This window comes from Barbus barbus (assembly GCF_936440315.1).
Source record: "Barbus barbus genome assembly, chromosome: 18".
In the NCBI taxonomy this organism is placed as follows: domain Eukaryota; kingdom Metazoa; phylum Chordata; class Actinopteri; order Cypriniformes; family Cyprinidae; genus Barbus; species Barbus barbus.
Window position 1 is genome coordinate 27,712,202 of NC_136746.1, and position 23,350 is coordinate 27,735,551.

At 36.8% G+C, this 23,350-nt stretch overlaps 1 protein-coding gene across 5 annotated transcripts in view; it reads right to left on the minus strand.

Moving 5' to 3' along the window:
• Positions 1–488: 488 nt before the first annotated feature.
• The window catches only part of LOC306884501 (equilibrative nucleoside transporter 1-like), a 37,880-nt gene continuing 15,018 nt past the window's right edge, over positions 489–23,350 (minus strand). The window contains exons 1-13 of one of the 5 annotated variants that reach the window (XM_079440409.1): positions 22,343–22,600; positions 11,782–11,863; positions 11,618–11,699; positions 10,853–11,031; positions 7,522–7,661; positions 7,037–7,171; positions 6,102–6,199; positions 5,919–6,000; positions 5,151–5,236; positions 4,921–5,032; positions 4,741–4,826; positions 1,895–2,094; positions 489–1,664 (exon numbers count right to left, since the gene is read on the minus strand). In XM_079440409.1, coding sequence (XP_079296535.1) covers positions 1,553–1,664; positions 1,895–2,094; positions 4,741–4,826; positions 4,921–5,032; positions 5,151–5,236; positions 5,919–6,000; positions 6,102–6,199; positions 7,037–7,171; positions 7,522–7,661; positions 10,853–11,031; positions 11,618–11,699; positions 11,782–11,810 — 1,341 coding nt within the window. In that variant the 5' untranslated portion in view covers positions 11,811–11,863; positions 22,343–22,600 and the 3' untranslated portion in view covers positions 489–1,552. Of the gene's footprint in view, positions 1,665–1,894; positions 2,095–4,740; positions 4,827–4,920; positions 5,033–5,150; positions 5,237–5,918; positions 6,001–6,101; positions 6,200–7,036; positions 7,172–7,521; positions 7,662–10,852; positions 11,032–11,617; positions 11,700–11,781; positions 11,864–12,778; positions 12,866–14,207; positions 14,495–22,125; positions 22,601–23,350 lie in introns of those variants that run through there. The other 4 variants (XM_079440412.1, XM_079440413.1, XM_079440411.1 and 1 more) reach the window with 4 other exon arrangements.

Sequence of the window (23,350 nt, forward strand, 5' to 3'; positions counted from 1 at the left end):
CAAGTTAATACAATTTAACTCTGAATTTTCTTTTTTTATACCTATAAACGTTTTGTAATACTTATTGGCGCCTTAATCTGCTCTTCAAAACCTGGAAAGCTTCTCTGGTCACCATAGCAGCGGAGCAGGAAGAGCTTTAAATCCTTCTAAACTCGTGGAAATAATTCACATTCGAAACAGCGCCATCTAGCGACCAGGCGACGGTATTTCGCCACGATATTTAACACTTGCACACTTTAAGCAAAACACTTTTTAAAAATGTTTGTTTGGTTGATTGGAAATATTAAACAATATATATATAGTGTTGAAAGTGAATCGTTCAGAGTGTAATGATCTTACATGTGAACTTGAGAAATAACTTCAAATTGAACTTAATATCATTGTGGTAGTGAAAAGATCCTGGAGCATTTGTTTGCTTTTATATTTAGTCATTTAAACACTCGAGCCTCTGGTGCAGCTCACGTACTGAACAGACACGATCACGCAGTTACAAACAGAAATGGGTTTATTTCCATCCGCTTCCATTCACAGTCCCACCTGCTCACACATTTCCATTTTGCCAATGTTTTGGGAAACGTCTCATTAAAGAGGCACCAAAGTAAGTCGTGCATGTACACGATGTTAGAATAGGTCATCATACATCCTGCAATCAACAAATTAATAAAAAAGCTGTTATAAAATAAACATAAATAAACAAGGTCAAATGTAACACTTTTAGGCCTTCATTTAAAATGAAAATTCAGCCATGCTGACAAAATGTACTAATGCCATTATTTGAAAGTTCAAATCAAATACATGCAGCTGACAAAATAAACAGCAGACATCTGAATGGATCTTATGATTCAAAATGCCTCTAAAAACTCAAATCGGGGCCCTTTAATGGTGTGATGCAGTACGATTTATCTAGAACCACTGCAAAAGCTAGTTCCTAAACAGTCTCGTCTTGTTTTCAGTACAAATATCTAAATATTCTTAAATGAAGAGACGTTTACTTAAGAAAAATGACTTAAGATGTTCAAATTAGTTGAGTTTATGCTTAAAACAAGTACTAATGTCTGTCAATAATGCAAGAAACTTGATTCAAAGGGAAAGCCAAATTATGTTTTAAGCATAAACTCACTTAATTTTGATGTATTTTTCAGAAAACAACATTGTGTCATTTTGAATTTTTAGACATTTGCAAATGAAAGAACTTTTTTTTTTTTTTTTGCAATGAACTACTGCCCTAATAGCTGCATGTCTCTGCCATCACTAAACTAAAACAGGACCATTAAAACTTCATATCTACAAAAACATTAAAAATTACTAAAACAGAAAGAGGTTAACTTGATCTATACATTATTGCTAAATACTGAATTGGCACATTTTACAAAAAGTATACAAAAAAATGCAGACAGATTTTGGCTGTTGATGAAGATGGTCCCTCTCTTAATCCCTGTCTATTCCAGTTCCACGTCTTCAGGAAAACACACAAGAGGGACAAACAGGCAAGCGGATACATGTGCAGTATGAAGTTCCTCTTCTTCATCATACTGAGAACTAGGCCACGGTTCTAGATCAGGATCCGGAAAGCGAAGGATAACGCGGCTCCCACAGCCAAGCCAAGAGAGAGGAAGAAGGCCATGATGGCGCCGGCGGTTTCCGCTTCATGTTGGGACACTTTCCTGTGGGACAAACACAAAACATTAGAGAACATGAAGAACTTTGACTGAACATCAGTGTTTAACGTGTACAGAAAAGATTGAACTAATATTGCTACGTCTGCTCGCTTGAAGAACTAATGGCATTTCTCTGCTTAAAATGCTGCACAAATTGATATTAAGTATTAGGTCTATTTTTTTTACTGATATTAGGTGCATTTTTGGCTTGCATGTTGATGATATTCTGTACGTACTTTGGTCCGAAGCACATGCAGAGACTGGCCAAGTATCCGTTGCTGAAGGAGAAGAGGATCATGAAAACGATGTACCAGGCGTCGTGAGCGAACACCACGGGCAGGTAGTATCTGGGCTCCACGTTACAGAGCATGAAGAGAGGAACGAACACCAAGCGTGCGATGACCAGGACGGGCAGCCAGATGCTGTCTTTACCGGGCTGAACAGAGAACAGAGAGCACATGTCAGACTTCAGCTCAAATGTGTCCACAGACATTCATCATCATTTCTAGAAATGTATTACATTTTATTTTTCAAGACACCATTCAGTTCATGTAAATACTGTATTAGTGATAGCTTAATATACTCATTTTATATTGAAGTATGAAAATTACTCAAATTCAAACTGAAATAAAAATAAACCATTGCTGAAGAGAAATATTTAAAATTGACATTTAAAATGGCGAACAACAAAATTATAAATTACAAAAAAAAAAAAAATTATATTACTGTGCCCACTTGAGCCAATCTATATCAATATTTTTTCTAAAAAAAAAGAAAAAGTGCATAACTTTATTTTTAGGTAAAACTATATTGTTTTATTTACTATTTTTATGAAAACTTAAATGGTTTTCATTGCAGAAATAAAAAAAATATTTGAATATTAGATAACAAAAAGTGAAATAACTAAAGCTCAAGTTGAAGTACTAAAAATACTAAAATTCAAAACAAATAAAAAATAATTATTGCTAGAGAGAAATATTTAAAACTAATTTAAAACAAGGAAAAACATAATTACACATTAAACTTTAACTTTGAACTGGGTTTTTTCTCTTTTAATTTCAGTTTATGACTAAACACTGAAAAGAACGTTTAATATAACATATAATATTGATATAATTAATACGTAATAATTTTATTATTCAAATTTAAAAAAAAATTATATTTATTTTATCTAATATTATTTAAAATTAAATATTTTATTTGTTAACTTTAACAATTTTCAACATTTACCAAATTATTGTTAATCTCAAAAAAACATTAATACATAATTAACATTAAAAATGTTAAGCAATGAGACCTTATTGTAAAGTGTTACCAAACATAATATAAGCGTTCTCTTGTCTAATGTAACAGTTTTGTAATATATTAGTCAAGTCACCCTTATTTATATAGTGCTTTTAACAATCCAGATTATCAAAGCAGCTTTACAGTATTAAATAGAAAAAGTGTGAATAAAGTAAAAGGACAACAGTAAACACTCAGTTACAGGCAGTTCATCATTGAATTCAGTGATCATCATCCAGCTCAGTTCAGTTTAAATAGTATCAGTGCAATCAAGTTGACGATATCGCTGGAAATGAATACACGGCTGTCATTATCATTAAATCATCTAGCAAGGTCCATCAGGACCGCTTCGGCCATTTTCAAACCCATGCTGGTAAACCACTGCAATCCATCTGCTCAAGCAGTGCATGAGAAAGACTGAAGAACAGGCCTTCCTCATTCAGTACATGTCATGTGAGCATCCATGTGAAAGTGGTTTTGCTCCTAAAATACTCCAAACCCATGACAACACCGAATCTAAATCTGGCTAATTTACAACTACTGCCAGCATTGGATTGAGTGTGGTGTACACGAGCAGCACATGAGCATGAGACAGCTGACCAGTCCTCATGTTATTATGCCAAGAATCCTTCATAACTTCATCAGTTTTCCCTGCGACTGAGTTTGACATTTTAGAGGAAGTTACATAACAGGCTGAACTCCGTGTAAACGTTTTCTGTGTTGACTTACATTTGCAAGTCGTGAGAAGAACTGAGCTCAAAACAATCAACTCTTGTTCCGAGCATACAAACATGATTATCAAACCAGTGATGACAAAACTGACATTCCAGCAGCAAAAAACCTTCACACTGACCTTTCTAAGCACCAATGAACACAGTTAAAATTGACTTTTACTGCAGTCTAAGAGCTGATTTAGCAGCGACGCCAACATTAACGACTTTAACATCTGTCTTATCGTTATTAATACACAAATGCATAAAAGCCTTGATGTGTACTATATGTGTGTATTATAAGAACACCCTTCATATCTACTATATCTGTATTAAAAATATAATCCTTGATATCTACTGTATTTGTATTATGAAATTTAATCCTTGATATCTACTATAAATAAATAAAAAAAATCTTGATATCTACTGTATTTGTGTGATGGCAGATAAATAAATCCTTGTATATTTCCTATATTTGTATTACCATAAATTAAACATATCTATATCTGTTACATTTGTATAACAAGTAAATTTTGCTATCAATTCAACCAACCATAAAAGTATGATGAGAGTAGTCATGAAAATAGTTATGTACAAGAAACAGACTGAAACTGCATGAATGAAACTGAAGAGCTGCAACAAAGAGCAAGATTTTTGGTGAATAACATTTCAGTCTGTTCCTCACACAGAGCCATCAGGTGACTTCAGAAGACCACTTTTAATGGTCCTTTTTGGAGCTTGACAGCCTGTGGTCACTGTATGGAAACAGCAACTTGTTCCACATAATAAACGAAGTCACATGAGTTCAGAACAACGTAAGTGTTTTCACTTTTGGCTGAAATGGTCTTTCAAACGATGCAGGATTTTCCAGAGAAACTTTCCAACAGTGTTTCCCTGCTCTGCTTTTTGTAGCTCGAGTCTGTTCAGCAAGATCACAATTTAAGAGGAATTCCACGAAAACCCAGGAGGGGACGGTCAAATACAAAAAGCAGATGCTCCGTCTGATTCAAGCCCTAATAAAGCATTCGCAGCACGTGTTTGAAGCGTCTATGTCTGAGCCCGATTGTCACACACACACATATACGTACCCACATACAAACAGCAGTCAGGCTCCTGCCGGCCCAGTCCATCAGGTTGAACAGGAGGAAGCAGGACACCGGGATGAAATAAGTATCTGTGAAAGAGACAGAGCAGTTGTGACACGACCGCTATCAGTGGCAGAGAAAACGATTAGGAGCATGGATTTAGTGACGTGCAAACACACTCACTCCAACCGTTGCCCTCTTCAACAACAGTGGTCTTGACATCAACAGTGATGGCTGGGAAGACACCAATGGTGATGGTGAAAACAAAGCACACGGAAAGAGCCATCACCCAGATCTAAGACAGGAGAGCAGACAGTACAAGTGTTATTAGAAACAGACTTCCTGCTCTTCAGAGGCTTTATTATGCATCACTAATTTGCTTGGTTATGTGGGCAGCTGGTTGGAGTTGATACCTTTTTGAAGATGCCAAACACTGACACGGCGGGTTTGCTCTCTTCATCAGTCAGGCTCAGGACCGGCCTCTTCTCTGCTTCACCCTCTACAAGCCAAGAACACAAAAACAAGTTCCTCTTTACAGGTTAAAAAGTCTTTAAACATCATGAAAAACACATTAAGAAACTGTTTGACCCCCTTGAATAAAATATTTTAACAAGTTTAACACAAAAAGTAGATTTCTGTGGTTTTGAAAAGGCACTATTGTCTAGATATAAATCTAAATACTTAAGGTACAGTCATTATTAATGTAAAAGATCAAATAAAAAAATACTACTAAATCTACTGAAATAGATGCACTAGTGTCCCGAAGTTAAAATACTGAGCAGTAATGCAAAATAAAATATAAAATAGTAAAATAAATCCTCTGAAGCACAAATAAATGACCTCAAAATCTTGATTAGATATGTCTGTATGTTGTCTAAATATTAATTCAGTTTCTTATTGATTGGTAATCTTCATCGCTGTGACCTGATTAATAATACTGTATTCACAAACGTCGCAATATTAGAACATCTGCATGTTTTTTCTGTCAGCTTGTGTGATATGAAATAAAATGGAAAGCAGTCGTTCACAGCGTGAAACCTAACTTGGTTGGATGCATTGGGAAATGTGTTTTTTATTCTTATATTTGTTATATTTATTTTTATGTTCATATAAAATATAGTCATATATATTTTAGTCTCATATCATTTTGCATGAGTGTTTGAAGGAACGCTGGACATTACCTGGCTTCAGCAAATCCATCTTGTTTTCCTCATCAGTGCTGGTTTGGGAGCCATTGCTCTCAGAATAATACTGGAAAAACTCCTGCAGAACAAATACTTGAAGTTTGTAACATGTAAACATCCAAACTAAATTCTCAGCATCGATTAGTGGAAATGAAACGCAGATGTGAGTTTGCATCATACCATTTTAGGCAGAGCGAGGTAAGAAAAGATGGCCAGGAGAATAACCACACAGGCCGTGATGAAGTAACCGAAGGCGCTCTCCTGCAGCTTTGAGCCCGCTGGAAAAGACAAGACTCAGGTCAATACACCTGCATGAACTAAACAGTCATTTCTGCAAAACAAAGAGTTGCTTCAAAACACAGATTTAGCAGTACTCATGGAAGTCAATGTAGAAATTTATTTACATATAATCATACATTATGACTTATCAACTAGTTCTGCATTTCATTCTGTTATTAAACGTGTTTGAATTTACTTTGAATGTGTCCAGTGCAATTTTAGTGTTTATATACTAGTAGCTTTAGTACTTCAATTTATTTTATTTTATTTAGTTCCCAAGGTAATATTACCGATTTTCATTTAGGTTTATCTTCCATAGAATAGAATTATTTTTAATTTTAACTTTTGGTTTGGTTTAACTATGTCCTATAGTATTTATTAATATTTTAAATGTTACTATTAGTTTTAGTTTTTAATTGTGATGTGTGTTTGTCCTTTATTAGTTTTATTAAAAAAATATTTCTATTTAGCTCTATTTTAGTTGTTTTCCAATTTTAATTTTAGTGCTTCAACTAGCTGCCAATGCAAGATTCTCTTATATTAACTATTCTTTTTATTTCAGCTTTAAACATCTATTTGAGTCTACTTTGAATCTGTTTTGTCTTGTATTAAGTATTATTTATATCCTATTATAAACAAATTTCGGCAAAAGTGTTGTGCTTTTGTCATTTGTATTATTTTTAGCTTTTTTAATATTTCTATTTTGCTTTAATATCATTTGATTTTATTTCAATTAACGAAGCTATCTTTGTTAGTTTTAGCTAACAATAATAAAGCTGGTTTCTCCGATTTGGAAAAGAAGAAAATAAAGAGAATGGCAAAGGATGAACACATACAGGCGAGCGCACAGATCATGGAGAAGGCTGCAAATGTCCCTGCCAGGCCTTGTCCGCTCATGATGGGCGTGGTGTAGGACGCTGGGAGCATTCCAGCCAAACCAAATAGACTCCCTTGCAGAATCGCCCCGAAAGCTGCAGAAAGACACAGCAAACCATGGTTAAGATTAGAGATAAATGCACATAGAAACCCGTAAAGGTCATGATAACACAGAACATCATGAAAGAGTTCACTGACGAACGATCTCCTCTTTCAAGTAGGACCTCCCCCCAGCTTGATTCTCAAAACATACTGTGTATTAATATCAGCATCAAAGGATGTATGTGTGAACTCAAGCCATCTTTTCCTCATTATGAACTCCAAACACAAACCAAAACCTTGTGACCCGACCCAGAGGAGAGAAAAACTACAGAGAAGACCACGACACTGAGGTCAAGAGGCCTGGAAGAGACACACTGCAGATGATGATGATGGTGATACTCACAGTTGATGCAGATGATTTTGATCATAGTAAACGCAAAGAACGGCAGGGGCTCCATCTCCACCTTCACCAGCACAGCCGTGATGAGAAACACCACTAAAATGACAGACAGACTGCCTGAGATCCTCAGCTTCTGAGGAATCCTGGGAAAAACAACACAAGATCAGCTTGACAAGATCAAGATCAGGTAATACCTCAGCATTTTTCATTTTCCACATTTTAGAAAAATGGTAAAGCCAACAAAACTGTGAAATAACACAAGATGGGAGTGAGTCACGAGGGATGTGCTTCCTTCACTATTTGGTGCAACTCAATTAAACTGTAGTTTTATAAAGAAAGACAATTGATATTTTTCTACAAAACTAATTTTAAACATTTAAAGCTGAAGCCTTTTGATCAAAGGGTTTTTAAGATCATCAGAAACATGAGGCAATATTGTTTGTAATCTGTATTTATGTGAGTTGCAAACAGATTTAATTGCAATTAATCACGTCTGTTCGCCATAAACACAATTTTGAACTTTCTATGATATAAATTATATTGAAGTGATTATATATTTAATATAATCTAATGTATCTGTCTGTCATACATATGTATGCATATATATATTTAATATGTTTCTAAATATAAATGAACATACTCTACCGTTTAAATTTTGGAGTGAGTCAAATTTGTAATGCTTTTTGTAAAGCTTATACTCGGCAAGACTGCATTTATTTGATCAAACATGCAGTAAAATCAGTAACATTGTGAAATGTTTTTACCATTTAAAATAACTCTTTTCTATGTAATTTATTCCAGTGGTCAAAGCTGAATTTTCAGCACCATTACTCCAGTCTTCAGAAATGAGCCTTCATAAATCATTTTAATATGCTGACTTATTATCAATGTTTGGAAACAGATGTGCTGCTTAATATTTTTTGGAACCTGAGATACTTCTTTCAGGATTCTTTGATTAATAAAAAGATAAAAAGAACAGCATTTATTCAATATACAGTTGGGCAAAAAAGTATTTAGTCAGCCACCAATTGTGCAAGTTCTCCCACTTAAAAAGATGAGAGAGGCCTGTAATTGTCATCATAGGTACACTTCAACTCTGAGAGACAGAATGGGGGGAAAGAATCCAGGAAATCACATTGTAGGATTTTTTATTAATTAATTGGTAAATTCCTCTGTAAAATAAGTATTTGGTCACCTACAAACAAGCAAGATTTCTGGCTCTCACAGACCTGTAACTTCTTCTTTAAGAGGCTCCTCTGTCCTCCACTCGTTACCTGTATTAATGGCACCTGTTTGAACTCGTTATCAGTATAAAAGACACCTGTCCACAACCTCAAACAGTCACACTCCAAACTCCACTATGGCCAAGACCAAAGAGCTGTCGAAGGACACCAGAAACAAAATTGTAGACCTGCACCAGGCTGGGAAGACTGAATCTGCAATAGGCAAGCAGCTTGGTGTGAAGAAATCAACTGTGGGAGCAATTATTAGAAAATGGAAGACATACAAGACCACTGATAATCTCCCTCGATCTGGGGCTCCACGCAAGATCTCACCGTGGGGTCAAAATGATCACAAGAACGGTGAGCAAAAATCCCAGAACCACACGGGGGACCTAGTGATTGACCTGCAGAGAGCTGGGACCAAAGTAACAAAGGCTACCATCAGTAACACACTACGCCGCCAGGGACTCAAATCCTGCAGTGCCAGACGTGTCCCCCTGCTTAAGCCAGCACATGTCCGGGCCCGTCTGAAGTTTGCTAGAGAGCCTTTGGATGATCCAGAAGAGGATTGGGAGAATGTCATATGGTCAGATGAAACCAAAATAGAACTTTTTGGTAAAAACTCCACTCGTCGTGTTTGGAGGAGAAAGAATGCTGAGCTGCATCCAAAGAACACCATACCTACTGTGAAGCATGGGGGTGGAAACATCATGCTTTGGGGCTGTTTATCTGCAAAGGGACCAGGACGACTGATCCGTGTAAAGGAAAGAATGAATGGGGCCATGTATCGTGAGATTTTGAGTGAAAACCTCCTTCCATCAGCAAGGGCATTGAAGATGAAACGTGGCTGGGTCTTTCAGCATGACAATGATCCCAAACACACCGCCCGGGCAACGAAGGAGGGGCTTCGTAAGAAGCATTTCAAGGTCCTGGAGTGGCCTAGCCAGTCTCCAGATCTCAACCCCATAGAAAATCTTTGGAAGGAGTTGAAAGTCCGTGTTGCCCAGCGACAGCCCCAAAACATCACTGCTCTAGAGGAGATCTGCATGGAGGAATGGGCCAAAATACCAGCAACAGTGTGTGAAAACCTTGTGAAGACTTACAGAAAACGTTTGACCTCTGTCATTGCCAACAAAGGGTGTATAACAAAGTATTGAGATGAAGTTTTGTTATTGACCAAATACTTATTTTACAGAGGAATTTACCAATTAATTAATAAAAAATCCTACAATGTGATTTCCTGGATTCTTTCCCCCCATTCTGTCTCTCATAGTTGAAGTGTACCTATGATGAACATTACAGGCCTCTCTCATCTTTTTAAGTGGGAGAACTTGCACAAAATAACTAACTAAATACTTTTTCGCCCAACTGTAACACGTTTGCAACACTACCGTTCGAAAGTTTGGGAGAAGTACTTTTTTCCTGAAAAAAATCATTATAATTGATACAAATTAATATTCAACAAGGATGTGTTAAATTGATAAAAAGTGATGGTAAAGACTTTCATTGTTACAAAAGATGATTATTTTAAATAAATGCTTTTAACTCACAGCACACTCATGCTCGACAGCTCATTTAAAATTCATTAAAAATTATGTAACAATTAATTAGATTAAATACATGTATAATTCAATTACATATCATTTTTAAAAATTATTATTTTTTTAAAACACGGTTTCTTGTCTTCCTCTATCGACAGATAATTGGTAAAAAGGTTAAGCTTTAAGGTCTTTGCACACGGAGTCCGAACTTTTTGCACATTGAAAAATAAATATCAATCACGTTTACACACTGCCTCCGAAACGTTCGTCCATCATAAAAAAAATTGGAACAGGTTTGATTTTCTGCGTTTTCGCATCCGTAGCAAGCATTTTGATAGGAAAGGATGATGAATACGAAAAAAAAAGACCTTTAGGCTTTATTTGAGCCATCACATTTCCAAGCAGTCTTAATATCAGACAGAACTGAATTTTAAGAGCTTCACTATCCAGTTGGGTAAACTTAGTTGTGTGTTTAAGAAAGCCATTACATGCTAGCTTTGATTAATGTCAGCTCGTTTTGTGTACGTTTCTCAACCCCTCTCATGTTGTTAAATACAGCGTTCGTCTCACCTCTGATGAATGAAGGAGTTGAGGCAGGTGAAAATCAGCAGCGGTACCATGGCACACAGAGTCATCACATTGTTGAACTTTGACTCTAGGACATTACGATCATCTATCGCCACAGTCATGTTGGCTGTCAGATTGTGTTCTCCGTTTGTCTGCGTGCCCTTCAGACGGTCGGTAAAGTACTGAAGAACAATAAGAAGACAATGAGAGGTTGAGCAGTACACTTTGTAAAGTTCTGTTACTGTCTGAGAAGCCGTGCAAGCCATAATTCATTCAGGTGCTCTCACATACATACTTTCTCCTTTCACATACATGTGTTCTGTTTACTTTACTTTTCAACACATTCATTTACATTTCCCCACATGTATTCTTTATTCTTGCATGCCTACATTCTAACTCATTTACATACTGTATATTGTCACTTTCACATATTTAGCATACTTTTTTTTCTTCCTCTTTAAAGGGTTACTCCACCCCAAAATTAAAATTGTCATTAATCACTTGGTTTTCATCCAAAATATCTTATAATATCTTAATAGCTTTCATGAGTTTGGAACAACATGGGGGTAAGTGATTTAATGACAATTTTCATTTTAGGGTGGAGTAACCCTTTAAAAGCAATATTCATTGTTGCTTCATTTTGTATTGTCAAAACTATGAGGAGAACGAGCACTCCAAATCCAATAGAGTTCCCAACATGATGGATTTATCTAATAATGTTCCATTAAAGTTTGTCATTAACAGTGGTTTCAACGAGACAATGGTTACCATGGTAGCAGTCATGAAGAAATTCCATGGTAGTAGAGTTCCCAGGCCCAGAATGAAGAATATGATCCATACAGCATTATACCTGGAAAACATGTCACGTTATTCACATGCAGTGTCATTATTGAGCATTTGTTTCACATGAGAAAGTCACGCTCAATATTTACCTGTCTACTGGAGCGTTTGTGGCAGTCATCGTGTCTGTATGACGGATCCGTCACTGATTTGTTTCAGAATCTGGCATCAAATCTGAAATCACATGGAGACCGCCTTCATTCAGGGATAATGAACCACAATGCCACAGACGATCTATTGTTTCGTCATTTCAAACCCAATAAACGCATTCTATTGAAATGTTCATCTTGAAAAATATGCTTGTGCTGTGTTTCTCTAACAATCAAAGCTATTGATTCGATATACTAATGATATTTAGATATTTTTAACTGATTAAATGTCCAAATACTTTCTGAGGTCTCATTATTTACCATGTAAGTATCTATCATTATTGCATTTTGTTCAAAAATATGATGTTGTCAATGGATATTCTAGCAGCAATAACACAAACATACTGTAATATCTAAATTAATGTTTCTATTTTTTTTCCATGTGCTTGCAATTAGCCTAAATCTCTAACACAATATTTTAAATATATCACATATTCTGCTTTATTAAGCCTCGGGTATAGAGTTCATATAACAACACAAACAATTCATTTCCTGAGCTCAAGCAACAGTTTGTCTGGATTTGGGAAAAATCTCCAACCCTCAAGGAACGAATCACAAAATCCTCTGCGCTCAAGAAAGGGTGAAATATTGATTAATCCTTCAATTCTTTGAGAATATAAATAAACGGAGAATGAGAAACTAATGAACTCCAGGACGGACAGCCTCAGTGCTTCTACTTGCTGGAATTTCCATTATATTGATACCTGTGAATTCCATTTTTCAATATATTTGTATGGCGCTTATTACAGTTTAAGTCTTGGAAATGGATTCTGTTGCTCTCATGTTGTTTCAGATAAACTAAGACGATAATGAGAGACTGTGATGTCGGTTTCTACCATCTCCATGGACCATAATAAAGCTTTCTGTATATACTAATCTGCTTAAATGATTATATTTATGGTGCATAAACAAATATGGATGCCTTATTGATGACAATAACCTTAAAGACATGCTTGAAACTGATGCATCATCCTCCTCCAAAAAGCATACTTTCAGCAGTCGTATAAACACACTTCCTGATGTTTCTGTACACACAGAAGTACTTTTCATTCAAACAGCTGTCATGATATACAAAACAGACCTCTTAGTGAAGAGATTTATTGGCTAGCAGGAGGTCAAAATATGGGATGTATAATCAATATAATCAATCATTTTTTATGCTGCTTCATTGCATGTTAAAACATTCTTCACATAAATTTCAAAGTTGCATTTCATACTGTGTTGTACCACTTAAAAACACTGAGAAATAGGTTCTCTAGGTTTTTGAAATTGTGTATAATAATCAGTATTTTTCAAAGAAACTAAGAAAAGTGCTCTCTTTTCTCTGCATTAGAAAATCTGCACAGTAATTTCAGTAATCAGGTTTTGGTAAACAGGTCGAAATGCTATGGTATGGTAATCAGTATTTTCCAAAAGAAACTAAAACATGAGTTCTTTTTTCCTGCTATTCTCTTCTGGAAATGCACAGAGTAACTTCACTATGCACAGTAATTTAAGTAATGAGGTTAAGGCAAACAAGTTAATGCACTTATGCATAGACAAAAAAACTCTACAAATTCTGGTTTGAAAACAATCATTAAATCAACTATGATTTCTCTATTTTAAAAAATGATCTAAAGTAATTCTCTATTTAAACGAGTATTACAGCTCCACCTTTCCATGTGCATTTCCAATGCATCATCATGACTGAACCAGCCTGTAGCACAACCAATTTACATAATTGATGCGATTTGACCAAATTATGTTACAACCATTGGAAATCTCAGTCACGCTGAAAGAATCTGACTGGAGTCTGATTGACCTAACTCTTGTGATCACATGTCCAAACTACTAATCTAAAACACAAAAAATGATCATCTCTTACCAATACAGGCACTTTATGCTTTCAGAAGACAACTATATTAATCATACCACCACTTAAATCAAGTCAAGATGCCCTCTTAAGGCAACATTCAGCATTCAGCTGCAGAAACTCTAGCCCATATTTTAATTCAAAGTTAAACGGGAGATCTTTAATTTAGTGGAAGCAGTACAGGCTGTGGTTAGCTGATAATGGTTGATAGCTAATGAAGCATTTCCACCTTGACCGGGCTTCTCTGCCCTAGGGTTGGCAGGCATGAGAGGTTGTGGAACTCCAGGAATGGACCGATATATCAACAAAACCTGATGTGATCACACTAGTCTCAAAACTACATTCATATAAAATGGGTTTATGATTTCATATAGGCACAGCCAAATGTGTGATCTGATGAAGTGCACTAAACACACAACAAATGCCATTAATGCAAGTTTGCAAAATTAAAAATTACTGTATTTTTAAGATTCAAAAGTTTTTTATGTGTTTGATAGGAGTCTCTTTGCCTACTCACCAAAGTTGCATTTATTTCCACAAAAATATAGTAAAAACTGCATTATTATGAAATACTATTACAATTTGAAATGTTTTCCATTTCCTATAAATTAAAACCTAATTTATTCCTGTGATGGAAAGCTGAATTTTCAGCATGATAACTCCAGTCTTCAGTCTAGGGCTGGGCGATAAAACGATAACGATATGTATCGCGATAGACACGTGAACGATATCAATAAAAAATGTGTTCGATAAAACGTTCGATATTTTTTATTCTTCGTCGGAAGAAAACAAAGGCTGCGAAGCAAGTTTGGTTGCATTAACAAAGGCACTCGCTCTCTGGTAACCTAGCAACGTAGGGAGTGACACGCTAACAGCCAATAATGTAACAGTATCATGTTTGGTTGCGCCATATCGTTGTCTCGTGTCTAAGTGCGCACGCGCAAAAAAAAAAAAAAAGTGCGCACGCGCGGCTGAGACTGCACGTCTGCAGCCAGACCCTATTGGCTGGTCTGCTGGATTCCTCTTCATAAGCAGAAAATGAGTGCCGCAGCGAGCGAGGAAATTGTAAATAAAAGAGAAAGTCAGCTCCCAGTATGGCAGTTTTTGGATATTATAAGTCTGACCGTAGTCAGACCAAATGTCGTCTGCAAATTATGCAAGACCGTCGTCCCCGCCAAAACTGGTAATACCACGAACTTGATGTAACGTTACCACCTTAAAAAAAATATCAATAATTATCGATATCGACCGATATGAAACACTGATATCGTGATACAGTTTTCAGCCATATCGCCCAGCCCTACTTCAGTCTCACATGATCCTTCAGAAATCATTCTAATATGCTGATAAGCAGCTCAAGAAACATTTATTATTATTATTATCAATGTCGCAAACAGTTGTGGTGCTTAATATTTTTGTGGAAACCGCCATACATGTATCAGGGTTTTTTAATGAACAGAAAGTTCAAAAGAGCAGCATTTATTTCAAATAGAAATCTATTGTAACAATTTCTTTAAATGACACTTTTGGTCAGTTTGATGCATCCTTGCTGACTAAAAGTATTAAGTCATTTAAAGAAATGTAGTACCGCATTTATTATATAAATATTCTGAAGGAGTATATGCATTTATATATACTTTATATTTTATAAATGCATTTATAAATTATATAAAATGTCTTTATAGTTGGTCATAATATCCAAAACATTTTTAAAAATTGTTTAATTGTTAATTCTTACTCATACACACAGTAATGTTTAAAAGACATCCGTCTTTACTCATTAAAAGCCTTATATCTGCGAACAACCAGTCCCGTTACATTTTTCCAAGCCAATGCGCACAGTTATAGCTGCACTCCACAAATTAATCCCAGCAGCCTGCAATCACCCGGTTTGGTCCACCTCCCACGTCCTAAAAAAAACCACCTCTGGCCAGTTTCCCAGACCGTCTTCTGACACGGAGTGCTTCTAAAAGCTCCCTCAGGGGCTCCATGTTTCACAACAAAGCTGCAGGGTCCTGAAATAGTCTGTCTGTTGGGGTGTTGATTTGGAGTGAAAACAGTATCAAATCCTCCCACAAATGCACGCGAAAGATCCACACGCGCGCACACAATCCACAAATGTACGCGAAGGATCCACAGGGCGATACACAAATGCGTGCGAGAGATCCACACACGCGGACACAATCCACAAATGCACGCGAGAGATCCACACACACGGACACAATCCACAAATGCACGCGAGGATACAATCCACAAGAGATCCACACGCGCGCACACAATCCACAAATGCACGCGAGAGATCCACACGCGCGGACACAATCCACAAATGCATGTGAGAGATCCACACACGCGCACACAATCCACAAATGAAAAAAATCCACAAACGAAAGATCCACACGCGCGCACACAATCCACAAATATACGCGAAGGATCCACAGGGCGATACACAAATGAGATCCACACGCGAGCACACAATCCACAAATGAAAAAAAATCCACAAACGAAAGATCCACACGCGCGCACACAATACACAAATGTACGCGAAGGATCCACAGGGCGATACACAAATGCGCGCGAGAGATCCACACACACGGACACAATCCACAAATGCACGCGAGAGATCCACACGCGCGCACACAATCCACAAATGCATGCGAGATCCACATGCGCGGACACAATCCACAAATGCATGGGAGAGATCCACACGCGCAGACACAATCCACAAATGCACGCGAGAGATCCACACGCGCACACACAATCCACAAATGCACGCGAGAGATCCACACGCGCGCACACAATCCACAAATGCATGTGAGAGATCCACACACGCGCACACAATCCACAAATGAAAAAAATCCACAAACGAAAGATCCACACGCGCGCACACAATCCACAAATATACGCGAAGGATCCACAGGGCGATACACAAATGAGATCCACACGCGAGCACACAATCCACAAATGAAAAAAAATCCACAAACGAAAGATCCACACGCGCGCACACAATCCACAAATGCACGCGAGAGATCCACACAAACAGGGCGATCCACAAATGCACGTGAGAGATCCACACGCGCGCACAAACAATCCAAGCGCATTATTGCTTCTTTGCTCACAGAATGATCCTCAAATACTGTTGTACCCATTATTTCATGCACAACAAATCACGAGTCCTTTGAATAGTGTTCTGCCTTAAAAGTGTCTATAAATACGTGCTTTTGTATTTGCGGCTTTTGAGACTGTCATTCCACGGCCTTAACTCACAAATGCACACAAGCCTATCTGTACAGTGTACCTATGGAATGAATGAAGTAGGCGGTCAGACGTGTAGTAGAATGTCGATCTGATTATTTTTTCCAACATTATTGGGGAAAGGGAAGTGGTGTGTGGCCAAGTATGGTGACCCATACTCGGAATTTGTGCTCTGAATTTAACCCATCCAAGTGTACACACAGTAGTGATACACCCGGAGCAGTTGAGGATTCGGTCTCACCTCAGTCGTGGTATCGAGGGAGGAGAGAGTTTTGGTTATCCCCCACCTACAATCCCTGCCGGACCTGAGACTCGAACCCACGACCTTCAGGTTACAAGTCCAACTCTCTATCCATTAGGCCACTACTGCCCCCATTGTATTGCAGCCAATATTTGGAATTTCATCGTGATATTTAGATTTTTTTTTCATTGGTTACACGTGTATCTTCGTCTTCTTTGTCATGACTGTTACCATTTGTGCATAAACTGTACAATTTTATGATCCTTATTGTTTGTGAAATGCAGTGAGCTGTATGTTGCTAGTAACACATTTCTGTAGAGCCATGGTCTGCGTTCGTTGCTCCTATACGGTGTTGCTTTTAGTGACAGGAGTTCGAGTCCCAGGTCCAATCATAGTCCTTTCTCTTCTTTTCGTTTGTTGTGTATATGTCTTTTAAACGTTAGCGAAACTACCATTTCTGCAAATAACTTGAATAACATGAAATGCTTTATTTATAGTGATTCATGGTGAACTGCTGTAAGCCTTATCAGCTGAACTGAGCAATGGCTGAACGACTGATTTCCCATATGAACGCGCTTGTTTTGCTTCTTCACATATAGGCGATACTTGTTGTATGCCTTGAAAACAATATAGGTAAGTTTCTTCCGAATAATAATAATTTTAAAAAAAAAGGTAAAATGCTGGCCTTTTTCTGTACAGTTACATTTCCTCTGCTTTGTTATTATCCTAACATGCATGCACGGAGCCTATATAAGCAATATGATTATGTCGATGTTACAATCATTTTTTTGCCCAAACAGGCAATGCCTGTTAAAAACAAAATAATTTTTTCCTTTCTTTTTCTTTATGTATAGCATCACAAACACAGCTGGACAAGAATTAATAATAACACTAAACGAGGACAGGAAACAAACCAAATATGGAAACATGAGGCGGGAACACATGACACAGGGCTGACAGAATGCGGCAGGGAACTGAACTAATCATTCAAACTGATTTGTGAACCGATTCACTGGTTTGATCAAGCCTTTGAACAGAATTGACTCAAAAGAATGAATCGTTCACAAATGGGCATCACTCATTGCCCAGAGAAAAGTAGACGGCACATTTGGAATAAATTTAAGCATTTTGAACTTGTATCGCATTAAGACTTGTATCGACTCTACCGTGCGACTCCACCGGGCAGGGACACCGGCAAGGGATAGTAGTAGCTTTTTATTTAATTTTTTCATTGATATGATTATTATTGAAATGTTGTTGTTATATGCATGTGTTAATTTTATTTAATTTCTTTATTTTCTTAAATATGTGGGTAGATAGTATTTATAGAGTTGTAACTTTTTAGTTTTAGTTACTTTTTCTTATTTGTAAGTCGCTTTGGACAAAAGCGTCTGCTAAATGACAAAAGTAAAGTAAAGTAAAGTAAAGTAAGATAAAGTAACTCGAACTCCTGTCACTAAAAGCAACGCCGTATAGCCACAACGAACACAGACCACGGCGCTACAGAAATGTGTTATTAGCAACATACAGCTCACTGCATTTCACAAACACAAAGGATCATAAAATTTTACAGTTTATGCACATAAGACAAAAGATGAAGATACACGTGTAACCAATAAAAAAAAATACATCTAAATATCACGATGAAATTCCAAATATTGGTCGCAATAATGTTGGGAGAAAAAAAAATCTGGGTCCTTAAAGTGGATCGCCATTCAGATCGCCATTCTACTACACGTCTGACCGCCTACTTCATTCATTCCATAGGTAAACTGTACACTGTACAGATAGGCTTGTGCGCATTTGTGAGTTAAGGCCGCGGAATGACAGTCTCAAAAGAATCCGCAAATACAAAAGCACGTATTTATAGACATTCTTAAGGCAGAACACTATTCAAAGGACTCGCGATTTGTTGTGCATGAAATAATGGGTACAACAGTATTTGAGGATCATTCTGTGAGCGAAGAAGCAATAATGCACTTGCCTTTGCTTGGATTGCGTGTGCGCACGTGTGGATCTCTCACGTGCATTTGTGGGAGGATTTGATACTGTTTTCACTCCATATGTTGAGCCTTGAGCAGACCTGGCGAGAGGGTCTGTAACCTGAGAATATCAACAGCGCATCCAAGAACAAGCTCAGAACAGATTTCAGTTCAAGAAAGCCCTGTGAACCAATTCTATCGGCCTATCTCCACAACACAAGAACAAGGAGACGGGTGGGAATTATATTAAGAAATAAATCATTCTGGTGCAGATTCACTTAATGATTCTGTTTCTTACCCGTTCTTTTAGGAAAGCTTTGGTTGAATTATTCCTCTAATATAACTGCAAACATTCAAAAACTGTTGACAGCACCAAACGTCATGAAATTAGTTTATGAAATTGTGGCATTTCTTTACTGTAATGGAATATTAGAATATTTCGAATAAAAATGGTTCCCAATTCCCAACTCAAGACCTGGTTGAATTTCAAAATTGCTACTACAATTTAAAAAAATAAAGTTTCCAAAAGAGGGTTTTTTGCAGCAATGCAATTGACAAACCATTTTTGTTTCCCCGAAAAACTTTTCAGCAATCAGTTCTTTAAAGAACCATTTTTATTCTCAGTGTGAAGAATATTTCAATAATTTAAAGAACCTTTTAAAGTATGGCTGGGTGATATATAGATGTGTCACAGAGCATCTCTTAAACCAGAAACCACTGATTAACTTGTGTTCTCAGATAAAAATGTGTGAAACACCTGCATAATTTACCCCAGCTGCACAGGGAAAAATGCAGTATGTGAATTGGACTAATCTAAAAAGACTGTTAGAATGCACCCTAGGTATCTCCTTTAGGAATATCTCAGCCCTACCTTTTGTGCAATGCAAAGGATGATCAAGTTTCTTCATGCAACCATTGATCGAGTAAAGAACCACCCTACCTGTGCTAAACAATATCCAATTTCTATAACAAAAACCCCCATGGGTTTAGTGTTGTGTCACAGAAGAACAGCAGGCCACAATTATCTCATTCTTAAAGTGCTGTGAGGCAGCTGGGCGGCAGGCCCGTTTTCTCTACTGGATATCATTCAAGAGTGAGAAACTCACAATTGGCTGGAGCATAAGGCCGTTTAATTTGCCCTCTATTCTCATCCTAAAGGAAACATTTACGAAAGTATATGAGTTTGACTTTCTGCAAAACTGGATTGAAACAAACATTAAGTCAGCTTATTTATGCCATGTTTCCTGTAAAATGAGAACTCTATAAAACCACTCCAACCTCTTGAAATCCCAAACCCTAGTTTTGCTTTACTACTCCAAATAGCATTGACACCACCTTTTAATGCCTTAATATGACACACATATGAGTTCAGTGCGAAAAAATTAGGATAGGTCTTTGGGTTGTGAAAACTATGTGTTAGATACCAGAATGAAGCCAGCTGCTTGGAGGCAAAGGGTTGCAAGTCGCCTTTGTGATGTCAGAAGAAAAGTAAAGTTATTTCTGAGTTAATTCATTCTGATAAAAGATTATAATAAAACAAACAATTTGTAATTTGGAATAACCAGATTGTGCATTTTGTTGACTTCTGAAAATAGAGATACTAGCTCTGTATCTACGGACTGAATTTGCACTATGCAAGTTTTGTGCTGACACAATACCACATATGAAACCCATCAAGGTTTGGCAGTTTTATGCCTAACATGAGCATGTGGCCAGAGTTGCACGCTATGCATGCATACACATGAGTTACATTAGGAACATTTGCCTGCTTTGGAACTGACTGAGACCTCACTATCTCGGTTAATGATAAAGCTCACATGAATCTCATCTAATGAGCATGAGAAGTACTGTCCAAGCCACAAGCACACGCATCAGCATCATCATCACCATCATGACGCTTCAAACTCAACCTTTGCAGAAAACTAAACACCACAGAAAGCAAAACAGTGAATTAAACTGGACAATTTAATTATTGTAAACAACCAATCAGGATCCAAAAATTTTTTTCCATTTCTTTAAACTACTCAGTTTCATAGAATTAATGTCAAAATCAAAAAAATAAAATAATCTTTTATTGAGTAAATAAGAAACAATACAGTCTCATTGTGTTTGCAATGATAAAATTGAATGGTGTCATATTTTAGGAGGAAACTATTATATATGTTCAGACAGACTAAAAGTCAAAAACTTTCCTTTTGTTTTCATTGGTCTTTAAAAGTCTTGCAAAAATCTCAATATCAATATCATCATATATTTCCAGTAAATGCCACTTCATTCAGCCATGTATTCACCAAATGGAGATAAAGTACACGAGCTCTATTTACTACTGGTATGGTACTTTTGTCCTTTTTGGAGTTGATAAGCTTCTAATCACTTTAAACTTTCAACGTTTAACACATTTATGAGACGGGTTATATTGGCATTATATTCATTTTGGGTTAACTAGTACTCTAAATATTTTAGGGGTGAAACAAGCATAAAGACTGCCAGTGTTGCTACAGATCTCAGATCTTTACTAGTAGCAGTCATACTATTCCTAAAAGCGAAACAAGATCATGGGCACATGGTTAAGCACGCGGTTCTGCCGAACGCGTTACATCCTCTACTATACTAGGCTACTCACGAAAATACTCTGCGCCAAAAAACAAAAAACCCGCGCGCGTTTGATAAAACTGTCAAGCATACATAGTAAACATCACAGCATCATTTCACTTGCTTTGATGTATTTTCAAGTCACCAACCAATGCTCATTTCACTGAACACGTTTATACCACACAATCCGAAAGCGTTAAGGCTATTAAAATATAAGCATACAACGTGTTTAGTTCTGAATGACTTGTAATGCGCGTGCCAACCATTCCCACGTGGTGAGCAACAAACAATAAAATAATACTCTGTTTGAAACATTAACAAACTTAAATCAACACATATTTACAAATAGGGAAAAAAACTTTAACTACCACCGGATGTTTCGATAAAAAAAACATTCTAAAAAATGTGGCGCCAAATTTTACGTTACATATAAAACAACATTTCGCGGGAATTAACTCCACGTGCTTGAAAACACCGGACGCCTTGGTACCAAAACACATAATAGCATGCTCCTTGTTCAACTAAAGTGAAAATAAAGGTTTCAAACGAAAAGTATCACAAGAGTAACTCAAACCGAGCCCCTACCTTCACGTGTGGAGAGAAGAGAGTCTGAGACACAAAGACAAGAGTCGTGAGGAGGGACTGTCCCATCATCATCATGATAACTAGAGCTCAACTAAAGTAGGCTGCAACAGTTTGATCAGACTAGATCTTGATCTTCACCTTTTCAATAATAACAACAACAATACTGCTGCATTATATCATGTTTAGGTCGGACTAAAACATTTCTGGTTCATATAGCCTAAAAGTTTGGACACACTTGAAGTGTTTAAGTGCTTGAAATGAGTTTTCTTGAGATTTGTGCCAACTTATGAATTTCTTCGCAGACGCATTTTCTATTATCTTCACATTCCTTCATTCATAAAGAAAGAAATGTAATGTTTCATAGGAACTCTAAACATGGAAAAAGCATGTCCTAAAATCTACACAAAAATAAGCTAAAATGTATTTGCATTTGTTGTCTTTATTGTTTCTTCTAAATGGAAAATAGTTATAATAAAAATGATTACATGTGTCCAAACTACTGAATGCACTGCCCAAATTTTTTAATACAAAGGGCTAAAAATTTAAAATAAACAAACAGTTATCTGACATGGTTAATTTTATTAAATCAAATTTTAAAAAAATTGTTTTTATACTTTAATGCAGAAATACAACAAAAATGGCATGGTTGGCCAAATCCAAAGTCATCACACTTTATGAAATTGCACTGTCGATTGAGGCGCTAATCTCGTTGTTTTACAACAATGACAATAAATTATTAATTATTATTAATCCAAAGTCATCGCAGACCAACTTTGGCCATGCTGTACATGCTCTCTCAGTCATCAATGAGGTGCTACAATCCGTCATGGCCAAATATAACATCCCCTAAAGCATGTGACAGCAAACTTTGCCTTGCCTGTTGACAATGACAAACATCTGTTGTTCTGTTAGTATTGAGGAGACGCACACACTCAGAGGAACGAGGGTCTGCTGTCAAAACGCCCATCAGAACACAGCTGCACTTTCTGAGCTTCCTGAAGAATAACG